At 36.0% G+C, this 13,357-nt stretch overlaps 2 protein-coding genes and 1 pseudogene across 3 annotated transcripts; 2 read left to right on the plus strand and 1 right to left on the minus strand.

Annotated features, from left to right (window-relative positions):
* The first annotated feature begins 39 nt into the window (after positions 1-39).
* LOC104778507 (uncharacterized) lies at positions 40-2,346 on the plus strand. The gene is made up of 10 exons (XM_087485566.1): positions 40-328; positions 639-748; positions 842-973; positions 1,056-1,129; positions 1,211-1,316; positions 1,425-1,493; positions 1,590-1,654; positions 1,746-1,844; positions 1,932-2,031; positions 2,117-2,346. The coding sequence occupies exons 1-10, from the start codon at positions 184-186 to the stop codon at positions 2,177-2,179; spliced, it is 963 nt and encodes a 320-aa protein (XP_087341692.1). The 5' UTR covers positions 40-183; the 3' UTR covers positions 2,180-2,346.
* A 38-nt stretch (positions 2,347-2,384) lies between these two features.
* LOC104742821 (protein GRIM REAPER pseudogene) lies at positions 2,385-3,210 on the minus strand (annotated as a pseudogene).
* A 3,307-nt stretch (positions 3,211-6,517) lies between these two features.
* Positions 6,518-10,299, plus strand: LOC104742822 (dynamin-related protein 5A-like). Of its 2 annotated transcripts, none has more exons than XM_010463877.3 (8): positions 6,518-7,118; positions 7,493-7,684; positions 7,774-7,980; positions 8,074-8,502; positions 8,609-8,836; positions 8,925-9,120; positions 9,207-9,867; positions 9,956-10,299. In XM_010463877.3, exons 1-8 carry the CDS (start codon positions 6,765-6,767, stop codon positions 10,140-10,142), a joined length of 2,454 nt encoding a protein of 817 aa, XP_010462179.2. In that variant the 5' UTR covers positions 6,518-6,764; the 3' UTR covers positions 10,143-10,299. The 2 variants fall into 2 exon arrangements, with proteins under 2 accessions (XP_010462179.2, XP_010462178.2); XM_010463876.3 differs by having other exon boundaries at positions 6,703-7,118; positions 9,192-9,867.
* Positions 10,300-13,357: the final 3,058 nt, after the last annotated feature.

The raw sequence follows: 13,357 nt of genomic DNA on the forward strand, positions 1-13,357 counted from the left end.
CTCAGTCATGTAACAGAACAAGAAGTTACCAAAGTTCCCAGAGGCTTTGCTACTATGCCTCATTGCTATTTGCTATGACAAACCTTCTGGCCCAGAGTGAGGTGTCCGAGTTTCTATTAGGTAACAAGAAACCTTCTAATAGACTTAGAGGCTTCTCCTTAAGCAGAGACGACGAGAACAGCTATGGCTGTCACGAGCTTGGCTCCTCCATGGGTCATCTTGAGACAAGCTTTCCGGCCAGTAGCAGCTTCTTCTCAACTTCGCACAAATCACAAAACCCTTATCACAAATCTCTCCACTCCTGCTTCGTTTCCTCTCCGACATTCAGGTTCATTCCCCATTACTTATCTTGGTTTTGTTTAGTACTTTGTGTTCGTCTGAAATTAGTGATGATTTTGGATTCACCATCGAACTTATTTGACTAAGAACATCTTCAATTGATTCTTCTTGATTAAATTTTGCAACTTTTTAATTGGGAATTTAGAGATTAGGGCATGAACTTGTCTTTACGTGTTCTCTTAGTTGAACTTTCTTAATTTTAGAGAGTGAAGCTTACAATCAAACTAACTGTATGAGACTTCACTAAAGTTTTGTTTTTTTTTTCCGGGTCTGATGAAATGTCCAAAACAAAATTGCAGCTTTGAGAAGATGTCACGTTGCAGAAGCAATAAAGGGAGATGTAGATTTCCTCCTCAAAGGAGTTGGAGACCAAGCTGTTGCTAAAGAAGTTAAGCAAATTCTTGAAATGGTACTATTCTCCATTGTTCTCTACCTTAATTCTCTGTTTCTCTGAGGATACGTCTTCAATCTCAGTGTATCTCAATGGTGTGATTGTTTATAGGCGAGACGTGCAGCATCAAGAAGAGAAGTTCTGCACACAGATTTTCTCACACCACCTATTGTTAAAGAATCAGTTTCAGTATTGGGGAAATTTGTTGATGTTAAGATAGTTGCTCAAGGAGGTTACCCTGAGGTTTGTTTTCATCTTTGAACGAAAAGCTTCCTCTGAAATATGTTAGCATAAGCTGAGGTGGAATCTGTCTTTTGTCTCTTAGGCTGAACGGTGTAGGATCTCTATTGGACATCCTGATGTATTAACAAGTGATCCAGATATAGTTGCAGCTTTAAGGTAACAAGTCTTGAATGGTAGTGTTCTCTTCTTGAGTTTTGTTTCTTGTCTCTAAATCTGAGTGTGTTTTTCAACTCATAGTATCACAGGGGATTTTGGGTTTCAACCTTGTTCTCACGGTGACTTCCTCGGCGCGATTCTTGGCACAGGAATTTCCAGGGAGAAACTTGGGGATATCTTAATTCAGGTATCATCATTTGATTGATTCTATATAACAAACACTTGTCAGCTCCATTACAAAATCTTTCCTTGTTTCATCATTTCTTTGGCTAAATGACTTTGATGATTACTGAAGGAGGAAAAGGGAGCTCAGGTCCTGATTGTTCCTGAACTAGTTGACTTTGTTGTATCCGCTCTCGACAAGGTTTAAACTTTTCTGGCTAATCTTTATAATCCATTGACTAAATCCTTGCTCTGCAGTACTCTGATCATCTGATGTAAAATAAAAATTTATTCATAGGTTGGAAATGTTGGTGTAACTTGTACGAAGATACCTTTGCTTGCTCTTGAATACGAACCTCCAAGGTATGAGTGCTAATCCCTTAGAAACATACACGATTTTTTAGCGTTGAAAAAGTGTTTTTGCATTGGCTTGACTGTTTTGTGTATTAATTAGGACAAATACCTTTAAAACTGTGGAAGCCTCGTTAAGAATTGATGCAGTAGCTAGTGCTGGTTTTAAGATTTCGCGGTCAAAGCTTGTTGATCTTATTAGGTACGTAAAAGAAAACTTTCTTTCGTCTATGTGAGATCTTTCACTGCATTCTCATTTAGCTAAACAGCATTCTTCTGCGAAATGCAGTAGTAAAGACGTTCGGGTTAATTGGGCAACCGTTACTAAGAACGGAACCTTAGTGAAGACTGGTGATATTGTCTCCGTTAGCGGGAAAGGGAGACTTAAGGTAAAAAACGTGGAAAGTGAGTTTTTTACTTAGTGATTAGTTTCAAAGTATTAAACTCTTGTGTTAACTTGTTTTTGAATCACAGATTGGAGAGATCAATGAAACGAAGAAGGGAAAATTTGCAGTTGAAATCATCAGATATATTTAGAAAGAAAGAAGCATCAAGATTCAAAAAGTTTAAAGGACCTTTCTCTTTCTCTTCTCATAATCAGTTTTTTTTTTTTTGTTTCTTTGTATCTCATTTCTTCGTTTGTTGACATTTTGTATAATCATAGCTAAAATAAGATGAATGAATTAATCTATGAAACCAACAAATGGATCTCAACTATATTGTAAAAGAACCGACGAAAAAATGATCAAGAGTATAATATTTTATTTATTTATGTTTATTAAATAATAATTTTTGTGTTTACATATATTTGTATACTCACTTACAAAATCATAACATGCCTATGCATGAAGATTTTGTAGAAGTGAAATTCTTACGTATGCTAATAATAACGGTTCCCTCAAGAAAACCAAAACTAGAAAACAACTCAAAATTACGATATAGCACTCATTTTCGTCTCTTTATTTTCTTTAATATTTAAAATCAAGCATACCCACAATACCCGTACTCACATTTGACCCCCGATGCACATTTCCTCGTGCATTTCCCACAATGGTTAGGGTTAAAGTTAACGTAAGTGCAAACTCCACCACAACAACGTTGCCCGAAACCACATTTGTGACCGCATCGACCACAGTTATTCATATCTCCTAGGATATTCCGACAATGCTTCTTGCAGCAATTCAATAGGCTTGTCCCGTTGTTCGCTTTTACGCCATTGCAAATATTGTAACTCACGACGTGACATCTCATTCCTTTCTTGATCTTCTTGTACTGGGAAACTAGTAGCCTGGTTTTGGATGAAATAGTCATATTGGATAGTATCGAGGGAGCTTCGTCAAGAATGTAGTACTCCGGGTCTTCATCTTGGTCGACAACGTCTTCATCAGCTAAAACCAAGGTAGGACTAAGTGTTGCTGTTATTAGGAAATAGAGGATTAAGGAGAGAAGTGAGGTGGCTTTAATGAACGTATTAGGGAGCTTAATGGCCATTTTGTTTTATGTAAAAAAATTAGCCAAAGAGAGTTTGGCTCTGGAGCAGAGAAGAAGCAAGGAAGGGAAGAGTGGGACTTAAGAGAAGATCTGTGTTCTTGCCAATGAAGGGTATTTTAAGGCAGCAAACACATTGTTGAAAATTCGAATTTAAATTTATTTAATAGAAATTGACTTTTTATAAGCCGTTGCTAAATTGAATTGATTAATTATTCCTCAAATCTAGGCTACCCACAAGTGATTGTTGTCTAGATTACGTCATACAACTTTGGATCTGATTGGTGAAAAAATATTAGTAAAAACAATTATGGTTAATGACAGTATAAAATATAAAATTGACTATAGAGTAAAAAAAAGTTTAATACTAAATTTAGATTGTGATATTTTCACAAATAATAGAAAGGATATTTCTAAAATATTTCAAGTATATAACAGAAAGTAGTAAAAAAAAAAAACAAGTTAACTTGGAAAACAAACGTCATAAACTAGACGAAGCAGTTTATAAATTGGCTAATGTATATGATGGATTGATGGTTAGTATTGTTAGTTAGTTAAATATAGTTTTCTTTTGGGTTATTTTTGCCAAATTCTCTTAATGTAATTAATTTCTGAAAGAAAAAAAAAAAACATGTCGCCCCCAAAATATAGGCGGTATGAACAATATAATACATTTGCTTCTCATTTATTAGAAATACAGTTTTTTTTTAACTTTGGATTTATTATAGATTGTAAATTATACCCTATTAAATTCACTGCGTACACTTTTGCCCTCTTACTCTTTTCTCTATGCTCATCTTCAGTTGTATGTAGAATCACAGTAAACGGCAATAATTGTGCATCAGCAAACGACAATAATTGCGCATCACTGAAGATTTGTCTCGCATTATCTGGGGTTCGAACCCTAGATCTCTTGATATAGAAGCATTAATGAACCCTAGGCCAACCATTCGGCTAAAAAGGCTTCCACTATAAATACAGTTCTACATTGATATATACGTTTCTATAAAATAATGCATACGAGATTTATGTATAACTCTCGTTACTTTGAATACGTTTCTATAAATATCTTATTTAAATTTGATCAAAAGGTTACTTTTGTTTTGTTCTGGCCTTCTGGGCATAACTTTTGTGAATCATAGTACCTGTATTTTATTATATGTAGATGTGAAATTTGTTTGATCTTGAGTATAGTTTAATTCGTGACAACGTACGTGTACGAAAATAATTTTTAAAAGGGAGTTAAATAAGTATAAAAATTAAAAATCATGTGGGAAAAAAAAGACCACCAATAAGAAAACAGCACAAGTGATCATCAAGTACATGAACATGAGTTGTCTCTTAAACAAGAGTTTTTTTGTTCAAACGACGCACGTGTGGTGACGGTGGAACTAGATCCTCCTTTTTTGCCACTAAAGCCGGTAAGAGTCACGTACACCGGTTACGGTTACTGCGCAACGGAACCTGGCGACTGTAATGTGCCTCTCTCTCTTTACGTGTCACTATCTATCGTTCGTGACAGTCGTTTCGTAACCATCTAAGTTGAATACTTTACTCGGGACCGTGAGGTCCTTTACGTTGTGACAATTTTTCATTGACCATTGACCTTTTCCACTTATTAATGGCCGGCGGGTACAGAAAAGTAGGAGGATTCCGTTATAAACCTTATGCGCACAGCTAATTATATTGAAATATATAAGAAATAATTGTGTTTTTCGTTAATTATATAATCTGATCAATGATTCCAAACTCTATGCCGCACATGACATGCAAAGGCTTATAAGGTATAAGCTATGAAGCAGGGTGTTGACAAATGTATAAAGTATATGCATTAAAACTCAGACAAGAATCTTTAAATAATGATATAAACTATGTGGGATAATACTATAATAGTAATCGAAGGAGATTGAATCTCATAGATGCGGGACTCCACGTTTGATTGCTATAAGTATTTCAAGTAGCTATAGTAAGAAATTAATTGGGCGTGGTTTAGCCTGTCAGACGAAGAATTTGGAAATCATATATCGACTGTTTTTAGCATTTGCGTTTATGTTTACGTATATACAATAAATAGGTATTAACTTCTTTGCTTAAGCCATCTCCTAAAAAGATAGTGCCCTTACAGGCTTAAACTATATATAAGACTAGATATCCTAATACGCTGAAAAATTCTGCAACACAAGTTCTTTTACAATAACTAATTAATTCATATATTATAGAACCAACATCCTTATCACTAAAAATCGTTCAAACTCCAATAAATTTTACAACAAAATTTGTAGTTGTAACGTTGATTTTCTTTGGTTTTCTATTTACTAGTTCAACCATACTTTTCTACACTATCTATTTTTAGTTCATATGTATTTGTGTTTCAATTTAACTTGTTAATTAAGCCCACACACAAAAATAGACTAAATTATTAACCGCACAAAATCATTATAAATACTACACTTTGATGTCATTAGTTTCATGCATTTTATTCTCCAAAAAATTTCATATTACTCCAAAAATATCCTAGATAAAAAAGAAAATGAATCGTCTGATGATTTGTATGTTTGTTATTGCAATGTGTTTTGGGTTAAATGTAGCATGTCAGCCAAACCAAATTGCAATTGAAAACAATCTTGGTCCGGGTTTGGTTCTCCAGTACCGTTGTCGTTCCAGATATGATTATCAAGATGTTGCAAATTTACAATTCAAAAAGATTAGCTATATTTTGGTCGGGGACACGTTAGGCAGAAGGACAGAATGGACTTGTCGTTTGAAATATGGATTATACATGCGATATAGTCAAGAATTTATAGCATACAGAATGACCAACGTTCGTCAATGTGCTCAACAGCATCATTGGGTTGTACTTTTTTCGTTTCGTTTTTGGTTATATTTTAGTTTAGAATATTGTAAATTATTGTTTTTAATAATAATAAATATTACAAAAATGAGTGAATTAATTATAAATTAACTTTAAATTTTTATTTTTCATGATGTGAATTATTTTTTGAATTGAAAATAAAAAGAGATGACGTGGAGGAAGGAGAGGAGATAAAAATCAACTTTATATTTATCCGAAAAAACTGAAATATTTTATCAAGAGTAGAAAGAAACAGAGAACTATACTTTATAAAATATTTTATCAAGAGTAGAAAGAAACAGACAACTATACTTTATATTTAAACCCATGTACTAGAGTACAAAATAATGAACTTGCAAGTGTAAACTACGATTCCTAGAACCAATACATTTCATAGACACAACTCACTATGTCACATGCCTGTGGTGAGGATTACAAAACTGTATGCTAATTTTTTTTGTTTTCAAATAAATTACAAAATTGTATTATCAAACGAAAATAAAATAATAAGTAACAGAGAAATCAAGCTAAGATTCATTGCACTTTCTAAATAGATACACCAGTGATTCAATGGAGTTCTAATCTCCATCAAATTTGAGATCTCCACAGTAGGTGGTTTAATATAAGGCCTACTAGAGTTAAAAGTTTAGGCCCAAAACGGCCCATGAATTCAAATTTCAAATTCTGAAAACTCGTATCGTTTCTTACGCTCCGTCTTCTTCTCAGTCTCTGCGATATTATTTATATTACCGTTGTTGTTGTCTATCTTCCTCTTCGATTTCAATGGCGAATTCAAACACATACCTAACCACGCCGACTAAAACCCCTTCTTCAAGGAGAAACCAACAGAGCCAATCGAAGATGCAGTCTCAATCCAAGGATCCTGTAAATGCAGAGACTAGGTCACGGTTCGAGGCTTACAACCGTCTCCAAGCGGCGGCCGTTGCTTTCGGTGAGAAACTTCCTATACCTGAGATTGTTGCAATTGGTGGCCAATCGGACGGTAAAAGCTCTTTACTGGAAGCGCTTCTAGGGTTCCGATTCAATGTCAGAGAAGTCGAAATGGGAACGCGACGCCCTTTGATTCTCCAGATGGTTCATGATTTATCAGCGTTGGAACCACGGTGCCGATTCCAGGTATAGTAATTTAAGACGCTGTTGTGATTCGATTTCTAGGGTTTTTGAATTTGATGCGTTTAGGGATTGATTCTGGGTTTGAATTTGGTGATTTGATTACTAATTTTTTTTTGTAATTCGAATTTGAATTACATCTGCATAAGTTTCAGATATCTAGGGTTGTTGAATTTGGTGATTTGATTTCTAATTTTTGGTGATTCGATTGCTAGTTACATCATCATAAGTTTCAGATAGCTAGGGTTGTTGAATTTGGAGACTGTACAATGTAGCAGGGTTGTTGAATCTGGATAATTCTGGGTTTGAGTTAATTTCAACGAGGTCTTGTTAATTTGGTGTTTTTGATTACTAAATTTGATAAGTTTTCTGATTGGTAGGATGAAGATTCTGAAGAGTATGGTAGTCCAATTGTTTCGGCTACAGCAGTAGCAGATGTGATTAGGTCAAGAACAGAGGCGCTTTTGAAGAAGACGAAAACAGCAGTCTCGCCAAAGCCTATTGTGATGAGAGCTGAGTATGCTCATTGTCCAAATCTTACTATCATTGATACTCCTGGATTTGTTCTTAAGGTAGTGTAGCTTTTACTCGGTTTATTTTTATCAACTTGTATCAAAGTTCTTCAATTGGATAGTATAGTTTCTGATGCTTGTGTGAACAGGCCAAGAAAGGAGAGCCTGAAACCACACCTGATGAGATTCTATCAATGGTCAAGTCACTGGCTAGTCCTCCACATCGCATTCTCCTGTTTCTTCAGCAGAGTAGTGTGGAGTGGTGCTCGTCTTTATGGTTGGATGCCGTGCGCGAGATTGATTCCAGCTTTCGAAGAACTATCGTTGTTGTTTCGAAGTTTGATAATCGTCTTAAGGTATTAGAATCTTTAAACACAATCAGTTGTGAACCGTTAGTTTATGATCCTCTCTGGCTGAACTAAAAGCATATGAGTATACAACACTTGCAGGAATTTAGTGATCGCAGTGAAGTTGATCGTTATCTGAGTGCTAGTGGATACCTTGGGGAGAGCACTCGTCCTTATTTTGTGGCATTGCCAAAAGACAGAAGCACTGTCTCAAATGATGAATTTCGTAGACAAATATCTCAGGTGGACACGGAAGTTATAAAGCATTTACGGGAGGGAGTTCAGGGAGGATTTGATGAAGAAAAATTCCGGTCCTATATTGGTTTTGGGTCGTTAAGAGATTTCTTAGAGTCTGAACTTCAGAAGAGATATAAGGAAGCTGCTCCAGCTACACTAGCTTTGCTTGAACAGCGTTGCTCTGAGGTAACTGATGATATGCTAAGAGTGGATATGAAAATCCAAGCTACTTCTGATGTTGCTCATCTCAGAAAAGCAGCAATGCTATACACCGCTTCCATTAGCAATCATGTGGTGAGTAGTTTTTAACATACTGTCTCTGTTGCGCTGTTTTTAAGACATAAAGTTTAATCATCTTCTAAGTCTTTGGAACGACATTGTTTGGCTCTTTTTTCTTAAGGGGGCCTTGGTTGATGGAGCTGCAACTCCAGCGCCTGAGCAATGGGGCAAAACAACTGATGAAGAACGAAGTGAGAGCGGCATTGGAAGCTGGCCAGGCTTTAGTATGGACATAAAGCCGCCCAATGCCGTTCTTAAACTCTATGGAGGAGCGGCATTTGAACGAGTGATTCATGAATTCCGCTGTGCGGCATACTCAATTGAGTGTCCTCCAGTATCAAGAGAGAAGGTACAGTTTAACTTTTCTTAGTAAACATCATTTTTTTTAAAAGTTTTCCATAGAACTGCAAAGATGAAACACAGCCTGAATTGAACAGGTAGCAAACATTCTGCTTGCTCATGCTGGCCGTGGAGGTGGTAGAGGAGTGACAGAAGCTTCAGCAGAAATTGCTCGAACCGCTGCACGGTCATGGCTCGCTCCTCTTCTTGACACTGCCTGCGACCGGCTTTGCTTCGTATTAGGAAGTCTCTTTGAAATTGCTCTAGAAAGAAACCTGAACCAAAACTCAGAATGTAAGAACCTTTGGGTGCTCCTTGGATCTTTTATAATCTCCTAGAGTAAAGCCCCTGCATCTAATGAACAGATGGTCATTTTGCAGATGAGAAGAAAACTGAGAATATGGATGGATACGTGGGATTTCATGCTGCTGTTAGGAATTGTTACAGCCGTTTTGTGAAGAATCTTGCGAAACAGTGTAAGCAATTAGTAAGACACCATCTTGATTCAGTGACCAGCCCATATTCCATGGCGTGCTATGAGAATGACTACCACCAAGGAGGAGCTTTTGGCTCTTATAACAGATTCAACCAAGGCTCAGGTAATTCGTTTTGCTTCGAGCTCTCTGATACCACTCGCGATGAACCAATGAAAGATCAGGAAAACATTCCTCCTGAGAAGAATAATGGCCAAGAGACAACACCAGGAAAAGGAGGGGAAAGCCACATAACAGTCCCTGAGACGCCATCACCAGACCAACCTTGTGAGATAGTGTATGGTTTGGTAAAGAAAGAAATTGGGAATGGACCTGATGGTGTTGGAGCTAGAAAGAGAATGGCGAGAATGGCTGGAATCCGGAACATAGATCCATTTAGAGTACAGAATGGTGGGCTTATGTTTGGTAACGCTGATAACGGGATGAAATCAAGCTCGGCTTACTCCGAGATTTGTTCGTCAGCCGCCCAACACTTTGCTAGGATACGCGAAGTTCTTGTGGAAAGAAGCGTCACATCGACTTTAAACTCAGGGTTTCTAACACCTTGGTGAGTCTATTAATGACTTATTCTCTGTTTCTTTGTAGAGTAAGAAGTCATATTGATTTGATTTACGGTTTGTTTTTCTGTTTGGCAGCCGGGACAGACTAGTGGTTGCACTTGGACTGGATCTGTTTGCAGTAAACGACGAGAAGTTTATGGACATGTTTGTTGCTCCTGGAGCAATTGATGTACTGCAAAACGAACGCCATCAGCTTCAGAAACGCCAGAAGATTCTTCAATCCTGCTTGACTGAATTCAAAACCGTGGCTCGTTCTCTGTAATGGAAATGAATGATCATTGTCTCTATGATGTGTTCTCTTCTTGCTTGTAGGCGCTATAATGTTGCTATAATGTTGTTTGATATGTCTTCAAACGTAAAACTTTTCTTGTTTTATTTGAAATATTATGAGTCATATATTTGATGAGTTTACAGGTTAATATTCCCTAATAGAAAGCTCACCTCTGCTTCATTCATTGTACAAACCAATTGAACCAGAACAATGAACCATAACCGAGAATCGATTGAGTAAACCGGACACTTGGTTTACCTTACTCTTTATTGCAGGTCCAGATGATGTTTTCTTATGCAGTACAAGCAAATACAAATATGCATAGAATCCAGATGCTTCCTCTCCATGTCACTCATCCATCGAGCTCAGTACTATTAAAAAAAAAAAAAAATTGAATAACGTGGTGAAATAAGCCTGTTAAAATTAGATACGAACGCATTCTAAAATCGATATTTTTGATAATTAAGATGATGTTTGTGGTATATATTCGGTTTGAATTTATTTTTAGTGTTCTTGTCATAGCTTAAATATTTATGACGTAAGAAATGAGAAGGGGTATGGATATAGTTTTGTTGATGTGTAGCTGGATTGCATATAGAGTTTGATGAAAGAATCTGAGAAGAAGATTTGAAGAAAAGATTTGTTCCGTTGAAATTCCTATAAAACACGAAGAGACAAATCTCGTTGTTCGTCGTGTGGTGTGATTGAAAGCAATGATATCACTTTTGGCACTCACACGAATCGATTCGGAAATTGTTGGTACTAATTTACAAAACTTTGTTTTCACAAAGATGCGTCTAGTATTGTTGAAGATTAGTACTCTACATCAACTAGCTAGCTAGCAGTGTTGAGGTGGTCCGTGGATTATATAACTTCTTGGACCAATTCAGATTTTGGTTTCGTTTTATTTTAATTTTCTATATTGCTAGTTAATTAAAAAAAGTATGCTGATCAGGGTAATTATCAGCATAATTAAGATGCATTCGACTTCACTAAAGCGAATAAACATTATAGAACTTCTATAATATGCACCTAAATTGGAACTTTTAATCTTTTGAAAAACCTTTATACATGTTACATGTACTTTATTAATATAACCTTCTACACACATAACTTACAATTAGTTTAAGACCTTTTTTAGTATAATAGGATGACTAGTTACTGGCATTAGTGTACGTACATGGTTCTTCAAAAAACATGAGAAGTCGTGCTCTTCTATTCCAAATGTTGCTTGGGAAGAGTTTCGGTTTCGATGGGAGACATGCATATACATGTATGGACCGCAGCCTAAAACATTTCAAGTTTTGAAAAATATAGGATGACTTTTTCTAGAGGTCCAACCCATCACGATATTCCCAATTTCCTAATATTAAGACTTAAGAAGAATATATACATTAATCCATGCAAATCTTGATACGTGGCATAACATAAATTTGACAAAATAGCTCGACAAATCATATAATTTGGATTCTAAAACCAAAGGCATCTTTTGTTATTGGAGGTGTGTAGCTACGGACAAGGTCCTACGGATAGTTACGTCCGTTTTGTTTGCTAACGTAAAAAGAGAGCGACGCGGAGGAACGAAGCAAGTAATGCAGAATAATGAATAAAGAAGGATGGAACCTTGTAAAAGTTTATATGCGAACATATTAGTATCAACCCATATGTACATTGTACTATTATCACTCAGATTGAAAACATAAAAAAATCCTGTTCTATATTCTTCTTCTCTTGGATCATACTTCATGCATATGTCTATACTATCTTTTTTAATTTCCGGTAACAATTTGGAATCACATTTTTTGTTAGATAGTCAAAAACTTGAATATCAACCTTTTACTTGAGAAGATTCCAAGAGAATCACTTATGTCTTTACCCTAGTAATACGAAGGTTAAGTGTCAACAAATAAAACCATTCAAATATATGAAATGAATTATTTTTTTTTTTTTTTTTTTTTTTAATCTCTCTGGAAGAGGGATACCCATGTGGCCAAAGAGATAAAGCTGAGTAATTCTGCGCTTGGGGAGAATCGATCCCTGACCTAGACCAACAGGGCGACTCTTCCACCAAGCTAGAACCACTAGCCCACCACCTCGTGGTTAAATGAATTATTTTGTTACCCATAGGTAATATGTAAGTTACTTATGACACAGATTTGCAGTACACACATACAAGAGAGATGTGACACATGGACTATCTGAACAAAAAGCAAACTAAAAACGAACCAAACAAGTTTGTACCGAAACTGGATTCTGATAATGGTAAGTGAACCCGGTAACTGAATATAGGGACAAAGTTTATTCAGTTGTGTAAAAAATACAAAGGCAGCTTTGGGTTTGCAAAAGCTGAGTTGCGTCAGGCAAAGCAAGGCAGAGTCAGAGAGAGAGAGAGTACAATGTCGCATGTGAAACCTTTGTGTCCTGTCTATTTCACTACCCACTAATTCTAGTATTTCAGTACAAAAAGACAACAACACTGTTAAAAAATTAAGGAAAATAACACACTTGAGTAAATCAGTGAACTTATCTGATTTGCTGCTTGTTGGTTCTCTAGCTATTCAACTCAAAAGATTCAAAGAGGGTTATGATGATGCAGTTGAATCTGTCAGTGATGGCTTCTCCACACAACACACACTGTAATAAATAAGAAGGTAAACTGAGAGACTTAAGAAATTTCTGACATGGTGAAAACAGGTAAAAGAAGAACCTCAGAAGTCAGAACTCAAAACACAAATCTCTGTCTTGAAATGGTTCCAGATGTCTCTTGCATCAACACTTTAAATTAAAGTAATAAGTGATCTCATTTGTTCTATATTTCCATCTTTCAATCTGTAATTCCCCACTTCTGGAAAGAATCTTTATATAAGCGATAGTGATAATAAACGCGAACACAAGAAAGAAATCAAAAGGGTTAGATCGTATATAAGCATCTACTCTAATGTTCTTTGTTTATCCTGGTCCAGACACATGATAATATCCATGTCTAGGACATCAAATACCCCAAGTCTAAATTTTAAAAATAACACATAAAATTTAATAGAGATCAAATCCTAAGTGTATGGTAAATGCATTTGCAATATGAGTCTATCACAAGAAACTCAAGGTTGCAAGCAAATTTGTCACATCAATTTATTAGGAGGACTTTTGTTTTGTTCCTAAAGAACAAAAATGATTGTTATGAGTTTAAGCCCATGTGTATATTATGG

This window comes from Camelina sativa, chromosome 14 (assembly GCF_030686135.1).
Source record: "Camelina sativa cultivar CO46 ecotype springtype chromosome 14, ASM3068613v1".
Lineage (NCBI taxonomy): Eukaryota > Viridiplantae > Streptophyta > Magnoliopsida > Brassicales > Brassicaceae > Camelina > Camelina sativa.